The 23,827-nt window shown below is 48.4% G+C and overlaps 2 protein-coding genes across 2 annotated transcripts in view; one reads left to right on the forward strand and one right to left on the reverse strand.

Annotated features, from left to right (window-relative positions):
• Positions 1–9,911, forward strand: part of VIPAS39 (VPS33B interacting protein, apical-basolateral polarity regulator, spe-39 homolog) — a 36,729-nt gene extending 26,818 nt beyond the window's left edge. Inside the window, exons 18-19 of the mRNA XM_069735769.1 lie at positions 9,516–9,620; positions 9,816–9,911. Of these exons, the coding sequence (XP_069591870.1) occupies positions 9,516–9,620; positions 9,816–9,836 (126 nt within the window). The 3' untranslated portion in view covers positions 9,837–9,911. The remainder of the gene's footprint in view (positions 1–9,515; positions 9,621–9,815) is intronic.
• A 1,470-nt stretch (positions 9,912–11,381) lies between these two features.
• On the reverse strand, positions 11,382–23,823 carry SAMD15 (sterile alpha motif domain containing 15). Its single transcript, XM_069735777.1, has 3 exons — positions 23,686–23,823; positions 23,522–23,620; positions 11,382–14,024 (listed from the first exon to the last, which is right to left on the reverse strand). Exons 1-3 carry the CDS (start codon positions 23,791–23,793, stop codon positions 13,851–13,853), a joined length of 381 nt encoding a protein of 126 aa, XP_069591878.1. The 5' UTR covers positions 23,794–23,823; the 3' UTR covers positions 11,382–13,850.
• Between the last annotated feature and the right edge of the window lie 4 nt (positions 23,824–23,827).

The following is a 23,827-nucleotide window of genomic DNA, read 5'->3' on the forward strand; positions in this document are numbered from 1 at the left end:
GTCCAAAAAATTGGGAAACTTTGAAAGTGTCCCCAAGTGCAGTGGCAAAAACCATCAAGCGCTATAAAGAAACTGACTCACATGAGGACTGCCCCAGGATAGGAAGACCAAGAGTCACCTCTGCTTCTGAGGATAAGTTTATCCGAGTAACCAGCCTCAGGAATCGCAGATTAACAGCAGCTCTGATCAGAGACCATGTCAATGCCACACAGAGTTCTAGCAGCAGACACATCTCTACAACAACTGTTAAGAGGAGTCTTTGTGCAGCAGTGTGTAAGGGCTATTTGACCAAGAAGGAGAGTGATGGGGTGCTACACCAGATGACCTGGCCTCCACAGTCACCAGACCTGAACCCAATCGAGATGGTTTGGGGTGAGCTGGACCGCAGAGTGAAGGCAAAAGGGCCAACAAGTGCTAAGCATCTCTGGGAACTCCTTCAAGATTGTTGGAAGACCATTCCCGGTGACTACCTCTTGAAGCGCATCCAGAGAATGCCAAGAGTGTGCAAAGCAGTCATCAAAGCAAAAGGTGTCTCCTTTGAAGAACCTAGAATATAAGACATAATTTCAGGTGTTTCGCACTTTATTGTTAAGTATATAATTCCACGTGTGTTAATTCCTAGTTTTGATGCCTTCAGTGTGAATGTACAATTTTCATAGTCCTGAAAATACAAATAAATTTGTAAATGAGGTGTGTCCAAACTTTTGGTCAGTACGGTATGTGTACATATATATATATATATATATATATATATATATATATACACACACAGTTATACCAAGTATACAATTACACTGTTCTGGAATGGCCGTCCCAGTCCCCAGACCTAAATATCATTGAACATCTGTGGGATCATTTGAAGAGGGCTGTCCATACTCGGCGACCATCAAACTTAACTGAACTGGAATTGTTTTGTAAAGAGGAATGGTCAAAAATACCTTCATCCAGGATCTCATTAAAAGCTACAGGAAGCGACTAGAGGCTGTTATTTTTGCAAAAGGAGGATCTACTAAATATTAATGTCACTTTTCTGGTGGGGTGCCCATACTTATGCACCGGTCAAATTTTGTTTGAATGCAGATTGCACATTTTCTGATAGTACAATAAACCTTATTTCAAGGCAGAAACATTACTGTGTCCAACAGTTATTAGATATATGAAACTGAAATAGCTATTGCAAAAAAAACAATTTTTATAAAACAGTAACCTTAAGATTAATAGGGGTGCCCAAACTTTTTCATATAACTGTGTGTGTGTGTGTGTGTGTGTGTGTGTATATATATATATATATATATATATATATATATATATATATATATATATATATATATATACATACACACACAGGTGCTTCTCACAAAATTAGAATATTATTGAAAAGTTAATTTTTCAGTTCTTCGATACAAAAAGTGAAACTCATATATTATATAGAGTTGTTACAAACAGAGTGATCTATTTAAAATGTTTATTTCTGTTAATGTTGATGATAATGGCTTACAGCCAATGAAAACCCAAAAGTTATTTTCTCAGTAAATTAGAATTTTTTATAACACCAGCTTGAAAAATTATTTTAAAATCTGAAATTTTGGCCTACTGAAATGTAGAATCAGTAAATGCACTCAATACTTGGTTGGGGATCCTTTTGCATCAATTACTGCATCAATGCAGCGTGGCATGGAGGCGATCAGCCTGTGGCACTGCTGAGATGTTATTGAAGCCCAGGTTGCTATGATAGCAGCCTTCAGCTCGTCTGCATTGTTGGGTCTAGTGTCTCTCATCTTCCTCTTGACAATACCTGTTGTGAATTCTGTGGCAGAGCTCCCTCCTGTGGTCACAAGTGGTACTTCGGCTGATTCTCTCTGTGAGCTTCTGTTGGTGGAGGGAAGTGGTACTGCGGCTTCTGAGTTTCCTCCCTCAGGTGATCTGGTGAGGTCGTTAGGTGCTTCTCTACTTAACTCCACCTAATGCTTTGATCCTGGCTTCCTGTCAATGTTCCAGTGTTGGACTTGCTTTTCCCTGGATCATTCCTGTGGCCTGCTGCTCTGCATAGCTAAGTTCTTCTTTGCTATTTGCTATTTTTTCTGTCCAGCTTGTCTAATTTGTTGCTGGAAGCTCTGGGACGCAAAGGGTGTACCTCCGTGCCGTTAGTTCGGTACGGAGGGTCTTTTTGCCCCCTTTGCGTGGTTTTCTTTAGGGTTTTGTGTAGACCGCAAAGTTACCTTTTCTATCCTCGATCTGTTAAGAAAGTCGGGCCTCACTTTGCTGAATCTATTTCATCTCTACGTTTGTCTTTTCATCTTAACTCACAGTCATTATATGTGGGGGGCTGCCTTTTCCTTTGGGGTATTTCTCTGAGGCAAGGTAGGCTTATTTTCTGTCTTCAGGCTAGTTAGTTTCTCAGGCTGTGCCGAGTTGCATAGGCAGAGTTAGGCGCAATCCACGGCTGCCTCTAGTGTTGTTTGGAGAGGATTAGGGATTGCGGTCTGCAGAGTTCCCACGTCTCAGAGCTCGTTCTATGATTTTGGGTTATTGTCAGATCACTGTATGTGCTCTGACCACTATGTCCATTGTAGTACTGAATTGCCTTTCATAACAGTACAGGAAGCTAAAAGTACTAATGATTCTCAATAGAGGGAAAAAAAGAAGTTCTGAGACCATTTTTTTTTCTTTGCACTGTGTTTTGCCTTTTTTTCCCCTAGACATTTGGATGGTTCAGTACACAGGTGTAGCGATGGACATTAGAAGTCTGTCTTCATTTGTGGATCAGCTCTCGGCAAGAGTACAAAAGATTCAAGACACTATTGATCAGAAAGCTATGTTGGAACCAAGAATTCCTATTCCTGATTTGTTTTTTGGAGATAGAACTAAGTTTCTGAGTTTCAAAAATAATTGTAAATTATTTCTGGCCTTGAAACCTCGCTCCTCTGGTGATCCAGTTCAACAGGTTTTGATTGTTATTTCTTTTTTGCGCGGCGACCCTCAGGACTGGGTATTTTCTCTTGCGCCAGGAGATCCTGCATTGAGTAATATCGATGCGTTTTTCCTGGCGCTCGGATTGCTGTACGATGAACCTAATTCAGTGGATCAGGCAGAGAAAAATTTGCTGGCTCTTTGTCAGGGTTAGGATGAGATAGAGGTATATTGTCAGAAATTTAGAAAGTGGTCCGTGCTCACTCAATGGAATGAATCTGCGCTGGCAACTATGTTCAGAAAGGGTCTCTCTGAAGCCCTTAAGGATGTCATGGTGGGATTTCCTATGCCTGCTGTTTGAATGAGTCTATGTCTTTGGCCATTCAGATCGGTCGACGCTTGCGTGAGCGTAAATCTGTGCACCATTTGGCGGTATTACCTGAGCTTAAACCTGAGCCTATGCAGTGCGATAGGACTTTGACCAGAGTTAAACGGCAAGAACACAGACGTCTGAATGGGCTGTGTTTCTACTGTGGTGATTCCACTCATGCTATCTCTGATTGTCCTAAGCGCACTAAGCGGTTCGCTAGGTCTGCCACCATTGGTACGGTACAGTCAAAATTTCTTCTGTCCGTTACCTTGATCTGCTCTTTGTCATCGTATTCTGTCATGGCATTTGTGGATTCAGGCGCTGCCCTGAATTTGATGGACTTGGAGTATGCTAAGCGTTGTGGGTTTCTCTTAGAGCCCTTGCAGTGTCCTATTCCATTGAGAGGAATTGATGCCACGCCTTTGGCCAAGAATAAGCCTCAATACTGGACCCAGCTGACCATGTGCATGGCTCCTGCACATCAGGAGGTTATTCGCTTTCTGGTGTTACATAATCTGCATGATGTGGTCGTGTTGGGGTTGCCATGGCTACAAGCCCATAATCCAGTATTAGATTGGAAATCCATGTCGGTGTCCAGCTGGGGTTGTCAGGGGGTACATGGTGATGTTCCATTTCTGTCAATTTCGTCATCCACCCCTTCTGAGGTTCCAGAGTTCTTGTCTGATTACCGGGATGTATTTGATGAGCCTAAGTCCGATGCCCTACCTCCGCATAGGGATTGTGATTGTGCTATCAATTTGATTCCTGGTAGTAAATTCCCAAAAGGTCGACTGTTTAATTTATCCGTGCCTGAGCACGCCGCTATGCGCAGTTATGTGAAGGAATCCCTGGAGAAGGGGCATATTCGCCCGTCATCGTCACCATTAGGAGCAGGGTTCTTTTTTGTAGCCAAGAAGGATGGTTCGCTGAGACCTTGTATAGATTACCGCCTTCTAAATAAGATCACGGTTAAATTTCAGTACCCCTTGCCATTGTTATCTGATTTGTTTGCTCGGATTAAGGGGGCTAGTTGGTTCACCAAGATAGATCTTCGTGGTGCGTATAATCTGGTGCGAATCAGGCGAGGAGATGCATGGAAAACTGCATTTAATACGCCCGAGGGTCATTTTGAGTATCTAGTGATGCCATTCGGACTTGCCAATGCTCCATCAGTGTTTCAGTCCTTTATGCATGACATCTTCCGAGAGTACCTGGATAAATTCCTGATTGTGTACTTGGATGACATTTTGATCTTCTCGGATGATTGGGAGTCTCATGTGAAGCAGGTCAGAACAGTTTTTCAGGTCCTGCGTGCTAATTCTTTGTTTGTGAAGGGATCAAAGTGTCTCTTTGGTGTGCAGAAGGTTTCATTTTTGGGGTTCATCTTTTCCCCTTCTACTATCGAGATGGATCCTGTTAAGGTCCAAGCCATCCATGATTGGACTCAGCCGACATCTCTGAAAAGTCTGCAAAAGTTCCTGGGCTTTGCTAATTTTTATCGTCGCTTCATCTGCAATTTTTTTAGTATTGCCAAACCATTGACCGATTTGACCAAGAAGGGTGCTGATTTGGTCAATTGGTCTTCTGCTGCTGTGGAAGCTTTTCAAGACTTGAAGCGTCGTTTTTCTTCTGCCCCTGTGTTGTGTCAACCAGATGTTTCTCTTCCGTTCCAGGTCGAGGTTGATGCTTCTGAGATTGGAGCAGGGGCTGTTTTGTCGCAGAGGGGTTCTGATTGCTCGGTGATGAAACCATGCGCTTTTTTTTTGCCAGGAAGTTTTCGCCTGCTGAGCGAAATTATGATGTGGGCAACCGAGAGTTGCTGGCCATGAAGTGGGCATTCGAGGAGTGGCGTCATTGGCTTGAAGGAGCTAAGCATCGCGTGGTGGTATTGACTGATCATAAGAACTTGACTTATCTTGAGTCTGCTAAGCGGTTGAATCCTAGACAGGCTCGTTGGTCGCTGTTTTTTGCCCGTTTTGACTTTGTGATTTCGTACCTTCCGGGCTCTAAAAATGTGAAGGCGGATGCTCTGTCTAGGAGTTTTGTGCCCGACTCTCCGGGTTTGTCTGAGCCGGCGGGTATCCTCAAGGAAGGAGTAATTGTGTCTGCCATCTCCCCTGATTTGCGGCGGGTGCTGCAAAAATTTCAGGCTAATAAACCTGATCGTTGTCCAGCGGAGAGACTGTTTGTCCCTGATAGGTGGACCAATAAAGTTATCTCTGAGGTTCATTGTTCGGTGTTGGCTGGTCATCCTGGAATCTTTGGTACCAGAGAGTTGGTGGCTAGATCCTTTTGGTGGCCGTCTCTGTCGCGGGATGTGCGTGTTTTTGTGCAGTCCTGTGGGATTTGTGCTCGGGCTAAGCCCTGCTGTTCTCGTGCCAGTGGGTTGCTTTTGCCCTTGCCGGTCCCGAAGAGGCCTTGGACACATATCTCTATGGATTTTATTTCTGATCTTCCCGTTTCTCAAAAGATGTCAGTCATTTGGGTGGTCTGTGATCGCTTTTCTAAGATGGTCCATCTGGTACCCTTGTCTAAATTGCCTTCCTCCTCTGATTTGGTGCCATTGTTCTTCCAGCATGTGGTTCGTTTACATGGCATTCCAGAGAATATCGTTTCTGACAGAGGTTCCCAGTTTGTTTCAAGGTTTTGGCGAGCCTTTTGTGGTAAGATGGGCATTGACTTGTCTTTTTCCTCGGCTTTCCATCCTCAGACTAATGGCCAGACCGAACAAACCAATCAGACCTTGGAAACATATCTGAGATGCTTTGTTTCTGCCGATCAGGATGACTGGGTGTCCTTTTTGCCTTTGGCTGAGTTCGCCCTTAATAATCGGGCCAGCTCGGCTACCTTGGTTTCGCCATTTTTCTGCAATTCTGGGTTCCATCCTCGTTTCTCTTCAGGACAGGTTGAGTCTTCGGACTGTCCTGGTGTGGATACTGTGGTGGACAGGTTGCAGCAGATTTGGACTCATGTAGTGGACAATTTGACCTTGTCCCAGGAGAAGGCTCAACGTTTCGCTAATCGCAGACGCCGTGTGGGTCCCCGACTTCGTGTTGGGGATCTGGTTTGGTTATTTTCTCGTCATATTCCTATGAAGGTTTCCTCTCCTAAGTTTAAACCTCGTTTCATTGGTCCGTATAGGATTTCTGAGGTTCTTAATCCTGTGTCTTTTCGTCTGACCTTTCCAGATTCTTTTTCCATACATAACGTATTCCATAGGTCATTGTTGCGGAGATACGTGGCACCTATGGTTCCATCTGTTGATCCTCCTGCCCCGGTTTTGGTGGAGGGGGAATTGGAGTATATTGTGGAGAAGATTTTGGATTCTCGTGTTTCTAGACGGAAACTCCAGTATCTGGTTAAATGGAAGGGTTATGCTCAGGAAGATAATTCCTGGGTTTTTGCCTCTGATGTCCATGCTCCCGATCTTGTTCGTGCCTTTCATGTGGCTCATCCTGGTCGGCCTGGGGGCTCTGGTGAGGGTTCAGTGACCCCTCCTCAAGGGGGGGGTACTGTTGTGAATTCTGTGGCAGAGCTCCCTCCTGTGGTCACAAGTGGTACTTCAGCTGATTTTCTCTGTGAGCTTCTGTTGGTGGAGGGAAGTGGTACTGCGGCTTCTGAGTTTCCTCCCTCAGGTGATCTGGTGAGGTCGTTAGGTGCTTCTCTACTTAACTCCACCTAATGCTTTGATCCTGGCTTCCTGTCAATGTTCCAGTGTTGGACTTGCTTTTCCCTGGATCATTCCTGTGGCCTGCTGCTCTGCATAGCTAAGTTCTTCTTTGCTATTTGTTTGCTATTTTTTCTGTCCAGCTTGTCTAATTTGTTGCTGGAAGCTCTGGGACGCAAAGGGTGTACCTCCGTGTCGTTAGTTCGGTACGGAGGGTCTTTTTGCCCCCTTTGCGTGGTTTTCTTTAGGGTTTTGTGTAGACCGCAAAGTTACCTTTTCTATCCTCGATCTGTTAAGAAAGTCGGGCCTCACTTTGCTGAATCTATTTCATCTCTACGTTTGTCTTTTCATCTTAACTCACAGTCATTATATGTGGGGGGCTGCCTTTTCCTTTGGGGTATTTCTCTGAGGCAAGGTAGGCTTATTTTCTGTCTTCAGGCTAGTTAGTTTCTCAGGCTGTGCCGAGTTGCATAGGCAGAGTTAGGCGCAATCCACGGCTGCCTCTAGTGTTGTTTGGAGAGGATTAGGGATTGCGGTCTGCAGAGTTCCCACGTCTCAGAGCTCGTTCTATGATTTTGGGTTATTGTCAGATCACTGTATGTGCTCTGACCGCTATGTCCATTGTAGTACTGAATTGCCTTTCATAACAAATACCCCATAGATTCTCTGTATGGTTAAGGTCAGGTGAGTTTGCTGGCCAATCAAGCACAGTGATACTGTTGTTTGTAAACCAGGTATTGGTACTTTTAGCAGTGTGGACAGGTGCCAAGTCCTGCTGGAGAATGAAATTTCCATCTCCAAAAAGCTTGTCAACAGAGGGAAGAATGAAGTGCTCTAAAATGTCCTGGTAGACGGCTGCGCTGACTTTGGTCTTGATAAAACGTAGTGGACCTACATCAGCAGATGACATGGCTCCCCAACCATCACTGATTGTGAAAACTTCACACTAGACCTCAAGCAGCTTGGATTGTGGCCTCTCCACTCTTCCTCCAGTCTCTGGGACCTTGATTTCCAAATGAAATGCAAAATTTACTTTAATCTGAAAACACCTTGGACCACTGAGCAACAGTCAAGTTCTTTTTCTCCTTGGCCCAGGTAAGACGCTTCTGCCGTTGTCTGTTGGTCACGAGGCGCTTGACACAAGGAATGCTACACTTGTAACCCATGTCTTGGATATATCTGTGTGTGGTGGCTCTTGAAGCACTGACTCCAGCAGCAGTCCACTCCTTGTAAATCTCCCTCAAATTTTTGAATGGCCTTTTCTTAACGATCCTTTTCAAGGCTGCAGTTATCCCGGTTGCTTGTGCACCTTTTTCTACCACACTTTTTCCTTCCATTCAACTTTCCATTAATATGCTTGGATACAGAACTCTGTGAATAGCCAGCTTCTTTAGCAATGACCTTTTGTCGCTTACACTCCTTGTGGAGTGTATCAATGACTGCCGTATGGACATCGGTCAAGTCAGCAGTCTTCCCCATGATTGTGGAGCCTACTGACACAGACTAAGGGACCTTTTTAAAAGCTTAGCCTTTGCAGTTGTTTTTTGTTAATTATTCTAATTTACTGAGACATTGACTTTTGGCTTTCCATTGGCTGTAAGCCATAATCATCAACATTAACAGAAATAAACACTTGAAACAGATCACTTTCTAATGACTCTATATATGAATTTCACTTGTATTGAAGAACTGAATTAAATTCACTTTTTGATGATATCCTAATATAGTGTGAGTGTGTGTGTGTGATTTGTCTGTGTGTGCCAGCATTGCTCGCCTACACATCTTTCTGGCCTTCGCTAGGTCCACAAATCTTTGGCCAGTGACGAATCCTTGGAGTTGAAGTGGATATTTTCAAGTTTAAAGTAGTTGAACAAAAATCTCATGTGAAACATATTCATTTTCATTCCTTTGTAAAGAATTCTTGGCTGCTTCTTTATTGTGTGCTCAGATACTGAAACCCTGGCTTCCTGGAAAATGTTCTTCACTTGGAGGTGGGGGGAATGTAGTGAAGGGTTTTTCTTCACCATGGAAAGGATTCTGTGCTTATCCACCACTGGTGTCTTCAGGATCTGTCTAGGCCTATCTGAGTTTCTGAGTTTAGCAGGGCACATTTTATTTCCACATTTCTGTTGTCTCTGATGGATTTATTTTTTTCAGCCTAATGATGATCTGTTTCTCTTCCTTTCACCGCATGTTGTGGGTTCACAGCAGCAGCTTGCACATGATGCACCCTGTAGCCACTCCAGACCTTTTACCTGCTTAATTGTTGAAATAACGAGGGAAAAGCCCATGCAGGGCATTTAAAATCATCATAATTGTCCAATTAATTTAATAAGTGGCAGCTCCATATTAAAAAGCTGTAATCCCTAAACCCTTTTTCCAATTAGGATGTGAATCCCTCGGATCACCTTAAGCCCAGATTGATTATAGAATTGGATCTGGAATATGTTTTGTTAAATGGCAAAAATGCCAAAACCTGTATCACCGTCATATATTTCTGGGCTAAGTGTATGCACATTATGTGATGTATGGGGGGCCTAGTACTGACTTCTATTCCCTCCCCCAAAGACATACAGAGACCTGAAAGACCGGCATCAGCTGATGGTTTATCGGGGTAAAATGGAACGGGGGTCCCTGGAGGAAGAGAAGATTGACTGCCTTCTCAGTAACATGGTGAGTAGGAGTGGGCATACCAAGGATGCACAAGTTCTCAGTGTCAGAAGTTGGGTGTATGGACCCTAGATTATAGGGGATGCATTGGAGGGAGCCCTTTGAAACAGCCAAAGATGGGATGGTTAATGATTCTGCACCTGCCTCCACACCTGGCAACCTTGGCATCCCCATCTACGCTTTTATTTTTATTTATAGCAAATTCGTTGGAAAAATTAACGTGGAGAGAAGATGAGCTTCGGGCAGGGACTAACAAATGGAGGCCTGCTGAAATAAAGAGATGAGCACCCAGAATGATCCTGAGTGATAATGAGGGGCCTAGGAGAGACGCGTGTGATGAATGTGGGAGGAGTTCCTGGTGGGATTCGGGGAAGCGGAAGTTCCGTGAGGGACGTGGGGGGGGGAAGTTCTGGGAGGGATGCGGGGGGGGGGGGGAATCGTGAGGTGGAATGGGGATCCTGGGACGCTGGGGGGAATCCTGGGAGGGACGCGGCGGGGAATGGGCGTTCTCGGAGGGATGCGGGGAAAATTGGGGGAGTTGTTGGGAGGGGGTGTGGGGGTGAGTTCCGAGGACTCTTGGGGGAAGTTCTGGGATGGATGCGATGGGGGTGGGGAGTTTCTGGGACGGACCTAGGGGGAGGAGCAGTTTCGGGATGGATGGGAAGGACACAGGGGGGAGAGTTTTGGGAGGGACCCGGGGAGAGACACCTGTGATGAATGGGGGAGAGAGAGTTCCAGGAGAAAAAAATCTGATGCATGGGTGGGTGGGTTCAGGGAGAGATGTGTGATGTGTTGAATGTGGGGAGAAATGCCAGGAGAGAGTCCCACCAGCATCCTAACCAGCCACAGATCAACAACAGCACATCCACTCAAGTCCTGTCCGGCCGCACATCCACAGCAGCTCATCCACCATTGTCCTGCCTGCCACAGATCCACAACAACACATCCACCAGCGTCCTACCCGGCCACGCAGCCACAGCAGCACATCCACCAGTGTCCTTCCCGCCACAGATCCACAACATCACATCCACAACAACACATCCACCAGTGTCCTGCCTTGCCGCACATCCACAACAACACATCCACCAGCGTCCTGCCCACCACAAATCCACAACAGCACATCTACCAGCATCCTACCCGGTGTCACGGGTGTGTCAGAGGCTGCAGGCAGTCACACTGCATCTAGCTGCAGAAGGTCTCAGCGGTTGGCATTGCAGACTCCTTCCTAGTCCTTCTTACTTTAGGACCCGGTGGCCACCTCCCCCAGCTCTAGTTGACACACCTGGACCGGGGTGTTCATAACTCCCTGCTTCCTACTGAGAGTTGCCGGTGATATTTCCATTTCCCTATTGAGGCTTGAAGATATAACAGTCGGCTATCTTCCTCTCTGGTGTTTGGAGGACGTCTGTTTCTCTCTGTCTACTCAAGCTAAGTGTTCACCTTGTTTATGTGTCCCATCTGTCTTTAGTGGTAGTGGGGATTGACTAATGCATATCCTTTCCTTCCCTATGCAGGGCTTATCGCCAGGGTCAGGCAGGGGTTAGATATCCTGCTTGGCGATAGGTGCGGATCCGATATAGGGATGCTTAGGGCAGACAGGGTGATGTTAGATCTGCCTAGGGGTCTCCACTAACCCCTTCCCTAGTATTGGGTTCCATTCCCCTTACAGTTAGGTCCATATATATTTGGACAGAGACAACATTTTTCTAATTTTGGTTATAGACATCACCACAATGAATTTTAAACAAAACAATTCAGATGCAGTTGAAGTTCAGATTTTCAGCTTTTATTTGAGGGTATCCACATTAAAATTGGATGAAGGGTTTAGGAGTTTCAGCTCCTTAACATGTGCCACCCTGTTTTTAAAGGGACCAAAAGTAATTGGACAGATTAAATAATTTTAAATAAAATGTTCATTTCTAGTACTTGGTTGAAAACCCTTTGTTGGCAATGACTGCCTGAAGTCTTGAACTCATGGACATCACCAGACGCTGTGTTTCCTCCTTTTTGATGCTCTCCAGGCCTTCACTGCGGTGGAGTGGACTTAACTGTATCTCTTTGTGTTGCACTTTTCTACACTGTGCGTGACATTATCACCAGCCGTGCATATTTAAGAAAAAAAAAAACGTGATGACTGTCATGCAGATGGAGGTCCCTGTTATTTTGTTTGTGATGGTTTCTTATGCTGCAGTATATGCAGGCGCTATATTATCTTTCCCATGGTGTGGTTAATCCTTCCTCCTAACGCCCTGGCTCTATAAGAAGCTGCCGCATGTGTGCCTCCAAGTTGGAACTGTCCTCAGCTGCCTCACCGTGATCACAACCACATGCCGGCACGTAACATACGGAAATGAGAGCCAAACCAAAAAGGAATCTCCACATTGAAAAACAAGAAAGATCCAGCAGTGTCCTACCCAGCCACAGATCGACAACAGCACATCTACACCAGCGTCCTACCCGGCCATACATCCACAGCAGCACATCCACCAGTGTCATGTCCACCACAGATCCACTACAGCACATCCACCAGTATCCTGCCCGGCCGAACATCTACAACAACACATCCACCAGCGTCCTACCCAGCCACAGATCCACAACAGCACATACACCAGCGTCCTGTCCGGCGCACATCCACAGCAGCACATCCACCAGTATCCTGACCGGCCGAACATCTACAACACATCCACCAGTGTCCTACTCAGCCACAGATCCACAACAGCACATCCACCAGCGTCCTACCCGGCTATGCATCCACAGCAGCACATCCACCAGTATCCTGCCCGGCCGAACATCTACAACACATCCACCAGTGTCCTACTCAGCCACAGATCCACAACAGCACATCCACTAGCGTCCTACCCGGCTATGCATCCACAGAAGCACATCCACAAGTGTCCTGCCCGCCACAGATCCAAAACAGCACATCCACCAGGGTCCTGTCCAACTGCACATCCACAATAACACATCCACCAGCGTCCTGCCCACCACAAATCCACAACAGCACGCCTACCAGCATCACGGGGGTTGACACACCTGGACCAGGGTGTTTATAACTACGTTTGCTGCCGAGAGTTGCCGGTGATATTTCAATTTCTCTATTGAGGCTTGACGCTAAAGCAGTCGGCTATCTTCCTCTCTGGTGTTTGGAGGATGTCTGTGTTTCTCTCTGTTTACTCAAGCTAAGTGTTCCCCTTGTTTGTGTATCCCATGTCTTTAGTGGTAGTGGGGATTGACTAATGAATATCCTTTCCTTCCCCATGCAGGGCTTATCGCCAGGGTCAGTCAGGGGTTAGGTATCCTACTCGGTGATAGGTGCGGATCCCATTTAGGGATGCTTAGGGCAGACAGGGTGACATTAGATCTGCCTAGAGGTCTCCACTCCCCCATTCCCTAGTGTTGGGTTCCCCTTATCCCTTCATGTTGCACTTAGTCTTTCCTACACTATGCGTGACACCCGGCCACACCACCCCATCCATCAGTGTCTTGCCTGGCTGCACATCTACAACAACACATCCACCAGTGTCCTGCCCTGTCACACATCTACAACAGCACATCTTCTAGCGTCCTGCCCACCGCAGATCCACAACAGCACATCCACCAGTGTCCTTCCCGCCACAGATCCACAGCAGCACATCCACCAGTGTCCTGCCTGTTGCAGATCCACAACAGCACATCCACCAGTGTTCTGCCCGCCGCAGATCTACAACAGCATATCCAACAGTGTCCTGCCCAGCCGCACATCCACAACAGCCTGTCCACCAGTGTCCAGCCGGGCCACACATCCACAACACATCCACCAGTGCCCTGCCCACCACACACCCACAACAGCACATCCACCAGTGCCTGCCTGGCCACACAGCCACAGCAGGCCATGCACCAGGGTCCTGCTTAGTCGCACTTCCACAGGAGCACATCCACCTGCAAAAAAGGTTGACAATGCATCTGCATCATTGTCATGCTGGGTCCATATATGATAGGGGCAGGCAGTATCTGGAGGAGTAGCAGGGGGATGTAAATATTAGTAGGAACCATGGAGGTGTTGTCCCCTCATGGTGATACATATGGACCAAGCACGTTTATTACACTGGAATAACAGGAAAACTCTGCATTATAGAAGAGCAAAGATCTGTAGTGCTCTGATTCAGCTTCTACACCAGGGGAGTGAGAACTTCTGCACCAGCGATCACCAACTCCACAGTAACTCCCCTGATCCCTGGGCCGGACTCTCGCCCACTACAGGCCCTGCTCCCTGATGAACTGGCTGTAGCTGAGCAGCTCATGCTTGGCTCCAGTCTGAGATTTCTGCTCTAGGAAAAGCCCCATATTGTCTCTGCGGGGCAAAGAGATGCTGCGGCTCCAGGATGGATCCATCACCCCCAACAGATCCCTCACCAGCTGGGCGATGGCCTGCAAAGAGAAGAGTGGACATTAGAAGTGCTGACCTGTGCCTGTACTACGACCCCCGTCATCCCCACCCCGTTCCTGTACTACTACCCCGTCATCCCCACCCCGTTCCTGTACTATGACCCCCGTCATCCCCACCCCGTTCCTGTACTATGACCCCCGTCATCCCCACACCGTTCCTGTACTACTACCCCGTCATCCACATCCCGTTCCTGTACTACGACCCCAGTCATCCCCACCCCCTGTTCTTGTACTACGACTCCAATCAACCCCTGTTCCTGTACTATGACCTGATTATTAACAATTTGGGATGACCCAACAAGAACCCACACTAACAAGTCCTAAAACTTAACTTTTATTATGAAATAAAATAGTCGATTGAAAGTAAACCTGAAACGTCCTGTCTTTATATTGCCTAAACAATTCAAGTATAGTGTAAAGGAGACAGCCAAAATATCACTTAGTGACACCCCAGGGTGTCAACACTATAAGGTCTCCATCCTGGTGATTCTTGTACAGGATAAACCAGTACTGGTGAGATCCGTGCCCGTATGTGACATCTTATATATGGCATCCGTGTGACCTGCATCGGCGTCTGGGAAAAGGAGTACAGTTCACGCTGTTCCCAGGTGCCATGGATAGTGCTCTTCTCCCCCCACCTTATTCACATCACCGCAAGACACGGATGCTGCACGATCACGCTCGGCTTATCTGCTGGATGCCCGGCTGAACACTCGCATTATGCTAACATTCATCATGGCATCTAGATGTAGCAGAGCTAGACTCGTCAAGGGACAAATAAATCTTGTTGGACAGGTGAGGGGTCAAGGGACAAATAAATCTTGTTGGACAGGTGAGGGATATGGTTGTTTACTACTGTTTCTTTACAGGTGACATGGGCATCGATTGATTATACAGTACAGGCCAAAAGTTTGGACACACCTTATCATTTAAAGATTTTTCAGTATTTTCATGACTGAAAATTGTACATTCACGCTGAAGGCATCAAAACCATGTGGAACATGTGGAATTATATACTTAATAGTGCTGAGCGAATATGCTCGTTACTCGAGATTTCCTGAGCACGCTTGAGTGTCCTCCAAGTATTTTGTAGTGCTCGGAGATTTAGTTTATCGCCGCAGCTGAATGATAAGTAAAGAAAAATGAGTGGCCATCATTACTTTAAGAAATGAAGGTAAGTGTTATGATACGGTGGTCTAGGAGCAACATGGAACGAGCTCTGAAGGAAGTGGTAACTGTACTGACCGCAGTCCCTAAGCTCAACACAACACTAGAAGTAGCCGTGGAATGCTCCTAACTCTCCCTAGGCATCTCGTCACAGCCTAAGAGCTAACTACCCCTAAAGAAAGAAGCAGGAAAGCTATCTTGCCTCAGAGAAAATCCCTAAAGGATAGATTAGCCCCCCACAAATAATGACTGTGAGTGGAGAGGGAAAAGACATACACAGAATGAAACCAGGATGAGCACAGGAGGCCAGTCTAGCTAGATAGATAGGACAGGATGGAATACTGTGCGGTCAGTATAAAACACTACAAAAATCCACGCAGAGTTTACAAAAAATCTCCACACCTGACTAAAGGTGTGGAGGGCAAATCTGCCTCCCAGAGCTTCCAGCAAGACAGAAATAATTCACACTGATAATCTGGACAAACATAGAAAGCACAGAATGGATAAGTCCACAATCTATGGACAGAAAAGAGCAAGCAAAAACTTAGCTGAACTGGTCAGAATAACAGGGAACTCCAAAGAGATGTGAATCCAACCAGGAACCATTTACAAGTGGCACTGGCTGAAGAAAGCCAGGCCTAAAAAGCCGAGCAGAAGAGACGATAAGTGGAGGCAGCTGATGACAGCTAAGCAGCCATACCACTAGAAACCACAAGAGGGAGCCCAAGAGCAGAACTCACAAAAGTGCCACTTACAAACACCGGAGGGAGCCCAAGAGCGGAATTCACAACAGGTAAGTCAGTCCGAAAAATTGGGAAAACTTTGAAAGTGGCCCCAAGTGCAGTGGCAAAAACCATCAAGTTCTACAAAGAAACTGGCTCACATGAGGACCGCCCCAGGAAAGGAAGACCAAGAGTCACTTCTGCTTCTGAGGATAAGTTTATCCATGTCACCAGCCTCAGAAATCGCAGGTTAACAGCAGCTCAGATTAGAGACCAGGTCAATGCCACACAGAGTTCTAGCAGCATACACATCTCTACAACAACTGTTAAGAGGAGACTTTGTGCAGCAGGCCTTCATGGTAAAATAGCTGCTAGGAAACCACTGCAAAGGACAGGAAACAAGCAGAAGGGACTTGTTTGGGCTAAAGAACACAAGGAATGGACATTAGACCAGTGTAAATATGTGCTTTGGTCGGATGAGTCCAAATTTGAGATCTTTGGTTCCAACCACCGTGTCTTTGTGCGATGCAGAAAAAATGAACGGATGGACTCTACATGCCTGGTTCCCAACGTGAAGCATGGAGGAGGAGGTGTGATGGTGTGGGGGTGCTTTGCTGGTGACACTGTTGGGGATTTATTCAAAATTGAAGGCATACTGAACCAGCATGGCTACCACAGCATCTTGCAGCGGTATGCTATTCCATCGGGTTTGCGTTTAGTTGGACCATCAATTATTTTCAACAGGACAATGACCCCAGACACACCTCCAGGTTGTGTAAGGGCTATTTGACCAAGAAGGAGAGTGATAGGGTGCTACGCCAGATGACCTGGCCTCCACAGTCACCAGACCTGAACCCAATCGAGATGGTTTGAGGTGAGCTGGACTGCAGAGTGAAGGCAAAAGGGCCAACAAGTGCTAAGCATCTCTGGGAACTCCTTCAAGATTGTTGAAAGACCATCAAGAGAATGCCAAGAGTGTGCAAAGCAGTTATTAAAGCAAAAGGTGGCTACTTTGAAGAACCTAGAATATAAGACATATTTTCAGTTGTTTCACGCTTTTTTTGGTAATTATATAATTCACCATGTGTTAATTCATAATTTTTATGCCTTCAGTGTGACTGTACAATTTTCATAGTCATGAAAATACAGAAAAATCTTGAAATGAGAAGGTGTGTCTAAACTTTTGGTCTGTACTGTAGGTGTAAAAGGTGAGTATAACTGTTTTTTAATAAATGAGTAAAACGGTGTTAAATTTTATTTCAAATAAGGCATTTTATTCATGCTGTGTGTTTATTTCAAAACTTACTATGGGGTTAGTAATAGGGGCGTCTTATACACCTCTCTGTTTCCAACCCCGGGGCTTGATGTCACTTGACAATACAAAGGTGACATCAACCCCACAAACATTACCCCACTCGTCACCACCACATTGCAAGCAGGAAGAGCGAGGCTAAGTGCCATATTTGACACATCTTATGGATGTGCCATTTATGTGGCTGGTAAGGGCAGATGTTGGGGGGGCAATATCCCTGGCCCCTTCCTAGGATATTAATTCAGCCCACAACTGTCTGCATAGCCTTTGCTGGTTTCAATTTAACCCCTTTCTGACATGTCACGTTGCTCTGAGGGTCTGCCACCTTCCTCCCTGCAGTAGGCCCGGATCCAAAATGGCGGCTGGGCTGCATCCGGGTCCTGCAGGGAGGTGGCTTCACCGCGCCTGCTCAGAGCAGGTGCCGGGAAGCATCTATGAGTGCATGTCAGATTATGATCTGACACAGTGCACAGCCAAGTGTCAGATCAGCGATCTTACACTATAATATGATGCCCCCCCTGGGGCAATGTTATAGTGTAAAAAAAAAAAAAAATATTCACATGTGTAAAAAATTTTTTAAAAACTTCCGAAAAAAAATATATCTATTGTTGCAATAAATACATTTCTTTATCTAAATAAAAAAAAACAATAAAAAGTACACATATTTAGTACCACCGCGTCCGTAACGACCCAACCTATAAAACTGTCCCACTAGTTAACCCCTTCAGTGAACATCGTAAAAAAAAAACGAGGCAAAAAAAATGCTTTATTATCATACCGCCAAACATAAAGTGGAATAACACACGATCAAAAAGACGGATATTAATAACCATGGTACCGCTGAAAACGGCATGTTGTCCCGCAAAAAACGAGCCGCCATACAGCATCATCAGCTAAAAAATAAAAATGTTATAGTCCTCAGAATAAAGTGATGTAAAAATAATTATTTTTTCTATAAAATAGTTATCGTATAAAAGCGCCAAAACATAAAAAAGTGATATAAATGAGGTATCGCTGTAATCGTACTGACCCGAAGAATAAAACTGCTTTATCCATTTTACCAAACGCGGAACGGTATCGCGCCCCCCAAAAGAAATTCATGAATAGCTGGTTTTTGGTAATTCTGCCTCACAAAAATCGGAATAGATAGCGATCAAAGAATGTCGCGTGCCCGAAAATGTTACCAATAAAAACTTCAACTCGTCCCGCAAAAAACAAGACCTCACATGACTCTGTGGACCAAAATATGGAAAAATTATAGCTCTCAAAATGTGGTAATGCAAAAAATATTTTTTGCAATAAAAAGCGTCTTTTAGTGTGTCACGGCTGCCAATCATAAAAATCCGCTAAAAAAACCCCGCTGTAAAAGTAAATCAAACCGCCCTTCATCACCCCCTTAGTTATGGAAAAATTAAAAAATTAAAAAAATGTATTTCCATTTTCCCATTAGGGTTAGGGCTAGTGTTAGGCTTTGGATTACATTTACGGTTGGGATTAGGGTTAGGGGTGTGTCAGGGTTAGAGGTGTGGTTAGGGTTACCATTGGGATTAGGGTTAGGGGTGTGTTTGGATTAGGGTTTCAGTTATAATTGGGGGGTTTCCACTGTTTAGGCACATCAGGGGCTCTCCAAACGCAACATGGCGTCCCATCTCAATTCCTGTCAATTTTGCATTGAAAAGTCAAATGGCGCTCCTTCCCTTCCGAGCTCTCCCATGCGCCCAAACAGTGGTTTACCCCTACATATGGAGTATCGGCGTACTCAGGACAAATTGTACAACAACTTTTGGGGTCCATTTTCTCCTGCTACCCTTGGTAAAATAAAACAAATTGGAGCTGAAGTAAATTTTTTGTGAAAAATGTTCATTTTTATTTAAACATTCCAAAAATCCCTGTGAAACACCTGAAGGGTTAATAAACTTCTTGAATGTGGTTTTGAGCACCTTGTGGGGTGCAGTTTTTAGAATGGTGTCACACTTGGGTATTTTCTATCATATAGACCCCTCAAAATGACTTCAAATGAGATGTGGTCCCTAAAAAAAAATGGTGTTGTAAAAATGAGAAATTGCTGGTCAACTTTTAACCCTTATAACTCCCTAACAAAAAAAAATTTTGGTTCCAAAATTGTGCTGATGTAAAGTAGACATGTGGGAAATGTTACTTATTAAGTATTTTGTGTGACATATCTCTCTGATTTAATTGCATAAAAATACAAAGTTGGAAAATTGCGAAATTTTCGCCAAATTTCAGTTTTTTTCACAAATAAACGCAGGTACTATCAAAGAAATGTTACCACTATCATGAAGTACAATATGTCACGAGAAAACAATGTCAGATTCACCGGGATCCGTTGAAGCGTTCCAGAGTTATAACCTCATAAAGGGACAGTAGTCAGAATTGTAAAATTTCGCCCGGTCGTTAACGTGCAAACCACCCTTGGGGGTAAAGGGGGACCCAACATCATTTTTTTTCTGGGGTCCCCCATAAATTCACCAGGCTAACCAAAGAGCTGTGAGCTGTTATTGATAGCCTGGGAACCTTATGGGATATTTTCCTTTGTCCCAAATTAAAATCAGCCCCCAGCTGCAGACTTTACCTCCAGCGGTTATGGAAATGACGTGGAAGTCCATGCTGGTTTTTTGTTTCCTTACTTGACACAGCTGAGTACAACTCCCATCAATTCTTGTGGTCGCACTGATCTCAGGTAGAGCAGGAGGCAATGATGAGAGCTGCCTTCAGCAACCGGCGCCTGGGATCAGCGCAAACTGTACCGCTTCTTCCCAGGCGCCGGTATGTGTGTGGCACGCATTTTGGTTAAAAACTGACATGTCTACAGGTTTGTCACACGGAAACTCAGTCTGTGTGATGAACCTGACTTGTGCGCACCACCATTGAATACAATGGGTGAGTGCATGTCCGTTTTTGTGAATCTTGAAAACAGACGTGTGAACAAGGCCTAAGGCAGATGGGACAGTTTTTACTGAAGCACATCGTTCCCCACTAACCTGTGCCCGTACTACGACCCCCATCGTCCCCACTGACCTGTGCCTGTACTACGACCCCCATCGTCCCAGCTGACCTGTGCCCGTACTACGACCCCCATCGTCCCAGCTGACCTGTGCCCGTACTACGACCCCCATCGTCCCAGCTGACCTGTGCCCGTACTACGACCCCCATCGTCCCCGCTGACCTGTGCCTGTACTACGACCCCCATCGTCCCAGCTGACCTGTGCCTGTACTACGACCCCCATCGTCCCAGCTGACCTGTGCCCGTACTACGACCTCCGTCGTCCCCGCTGACCTGTGCCCGTACTACGACCCCCATTGTCCCCGCTGACCTGTGCCCGTACTACGACCCCCATCGTCCCAGCTGACTTGTGCCTGCACTACGCGTCGTCCCCGCTGACCTGTGCCCGTACTACGACCCCCATCGTCCCCGCTGACCGGTGCCCGTACTACGACCCCCATCGTCCCCGCTGACCGGTGCCTGTACTACGCATCGTCCCCGCTGACCTGTGCCTGTACTACGCATCGTCCCCGCTGACCTGTGCCTGTACTACGCATCGTCCCCGCTGACCTGTGCCTGTACTACCACCCCCATCGTCCCCGCTGACCTGTGCCTGTACTACGCATCGTCCCCGCTGACTTGTGCCCGTACTACGACCCCCATCGTCCCAGCTGACCTGTGCCTGTACTACCACCCCCATCGTCCCCGCTGACCTGTGCCTGTACTACGCATCGTCCCCGCTGACCTGTGCCCGTACTACGACCCCCATCGTCCCCGCTGACCTGTGCCCGTACTACGACCCCCATCGTCCCCGCTGACCTGTGCCCGTACTACGACCCCCATCGTCCCCGCTGACCTGTGCCCGTACTACGACCCCCATCGTCCCCACTGACCTGTGCCTGTACTACCACCCCCATCGTCCCCGCTGACCTGTGCCTGTACTACGCATCGTCCCCGCTGACCTGTGACCGTACTACGACCCCCATCGTCCCCGCTGACCTGTGCCCGTACTACGACCCCCATCGTCCCCGCTGACCTGTGCCTGTACTTCGACCCCCATCGTCCCCGCTGACCTGTGCCCGTACTATGACCCCCATCGTCCCCGCTGACCTGTGCCCGTACTACGACCCCCATCGTCCCCGCTGACCGGTGCCCGTACTACGACCCCCATCGTCCACGCTGACCTGTGCCCGTACTACGACCCCCATCGTCCCCGCTGACCTGTGCCTGTACTACGACCCCCATCGTCCCAGCTGACCTGTGCCTGTACTACGACCCCCATCGTCCCAGCTGACCTGTGCCCGTACTACGACCTCCGTCGTCCCCGCTGACCTGTGCCCGTACTACGACCCCCATTGTCCCCGCTGACCTGTGCCCGTACTACGACCCCCATCGTCCCAGCTGACTTGTGCCTGCACTACGCGTCGTCCCCGCTGACCTGTGCCCGTACTACGACCCCCATCGTCCCCGCTGACCGGTGCCCGTACTACGACCCCCATCGTCCCCGCTGACCGGTGCCTGTACTACGCATCGTCCCCGCTGACCTGTGCCTGTACTACGCATCGTCCCCGCTGACCTGTGCCTGTACTACCACCCCCATCGTCCCCGCTGACCTGTGCCTGTACTACGCATCGTCCCCGCTGACTTGTGCCCGTACTACGACCCCCATCGTCCCAGCTGACCTGTGCCTGTACTACCACCCCCATCGTCCCCGCTGACCTGTGCCTGTACTACGCATCGTCCCCGCTGACCTGTGCCCGTACTACGACCCCCATCGTCCCCGCTGACCTGTGCCCGTACTACGACCCCCATCGTCCCCGCTGACCTGTGCCCGTACTACGACCCCCATCGTCCCCGCTGACCTGTGCCCGTACTACGACCCCCATCGTCCCCACTGACCTGTGCCTGTACTACCACCCCCATCGTCCCCGCTGACCTGTGCCTGTACTACGCATCGTCCCCGCTGACCTGTGACCGTACTACGACCCCCATCGTCCCCGCTGACCTGTGCCCGTACTACGACCCCCATCGTCCCCGCTGACCTGTGCCTGTACTTCGACCCCCATCGTCCCCGCTGACCTGTGCCCGTACTATGACCCCCATCGTCCCCGCTGACCTGTGCCCGTACTACGACCCCCATCGTCCCCGCTGACCGGTGCCCGTACTACGACCCCCATCGTCCACGCTGACCTGTGCCCGTACTACGACCCCCATCGTCCCCGCTGACCTGTGCCTGTACTACGACCCCCATCGTCCCCGCTGACCTGTGCCCGTACTATGACCCCCATCGTCCCCGCTGACCTGTGCCCGTACTACGCATCGTCCCCGCTGACCTGTGCCCGTACTACGACCCCCATCGTCCCCGCTGACCTGTGCCTGTACTACGACCCCCATCGTCCCCGCTGACCTGTGCCTGTACTTCGACCCCCATCGTCCCCGCTGACCGGTGCCCGTACTACGACCCCCATCGTCCCCGCTGACCTGTGCCTGTACTACGACCCCCATCGTCCCCGCTGACCTGTGCCTGTACTTCGACCCCCATCGTCCCCGCTGACCGGTGCCCGTACTACGACCCCCATCGTCCCCGCTGACCGGTGCCCGTACTACGACCCCCATCGTCCACGCTGACCTGTGCCCGTACTACGACCCCCATCGTCCCCGCTGACCTGTGCCTGTACTACGACCCCCATCGTCCCCGCTGACCTGTGCCCGTACTACGACCCCCATCGTCCCCGCTGACCTGTGCCCGTACTACGACCCCCATCGTCCCCGCTGACCTGTGCCCGTACTACGACCCCCATCGTCCCCGCTGACCTGTGCCCGTACTACGACCCCCATCGTCCCCGCTGACCGGTGCCCGTACTACGACCCCCATCGTCCCCGCTGACCTGTGCCCGTACTATGACCCCCATCGTCCCCGCTGACCTGTGCCCGTACTACGACCCCCATCGTCCCCGCTGACCTGTGCCCGTACTATGACCCCCATCGTCCCCGCTGACCGGTGCCCGTACTACGACCCCCATCGTCCCCGCTGACCGGTGCCCGTACTATGACCCCCATCGTCCCCGCTGACCGGTGCCCGTACTACGACCCCCATCGTCCCCGCTGACCGGTGCCCGTACTATGACCCCCATCGTCCCCGCTGACCGGTGCCCGTACTACGACCCCCATCGTTCCCGCTGACCGATGCCCGTACTATGACCCCCATCGTCCCCGCTGACCGATGCCCGTACTACCACCTTCATCCTTGCGCCGCCCGCGCTGCGTCACTCACCCTCACGTGCTCGGCATCGTTGACTCCCATCCGGGGCAGTGTGGAACCGGTGACGTGGATCAGTTTCCTGCCGGTGACGCCGTTGTCGGTGAAACAAGCCTGTGAACAGACATCGGTTACACGGGCTCGGGTACGGGGAGCGCTCCGGACACGGCCGCGGTTACCTCATACTGCGGGAATCCTTTCCTCCGGACCCAGCTCCCCACGTCCCGGCAGCTCCACCGAAAACAGCTCGGTAACTGCGGCTCCATCTGCTCTCCAACGTCATGCATCCATAGCAACCGTCACATCCGCCTGCGTTCATCT

This window comes from Ranitomeya imitator, chromosome 1 (genome assembly GCF_032444005.1).
Source record: "Ranitomeya imitator isolate aRanImi1 chromosome 1, aRanImi1.pri, whole genome shotgun sequence".
NCBI lineage: Eukaryota > Metazoa > Chordata > Amphibia > Anura > Dendrobatidae > Ranitomeya > Ranitomeya imitator.

Coding starts and splice junctions, on each gene's coding strand:
- SAMD15 (XM_069735777.1), bottom strand. CDS start 23,793: ATGCATGACGTTGGAGAGCAGATGGAGCCGCAGTTACCGAGCTGTTTT. Junction 23,621..23,685: donor AAGGATTCCCGCAGTATGAG/GTAACCGCGGCC, acceptor GTCTGTTCACAG/GCTTGTTTCACCGACAACGG. Junction 14,025..23,521: donor ACGATGCCGAGCACGTGAGG/GTGAGTGACGCA, acceptor TTCTCTTTGCAG/GCCATCGCCCAGCTGGTGAG.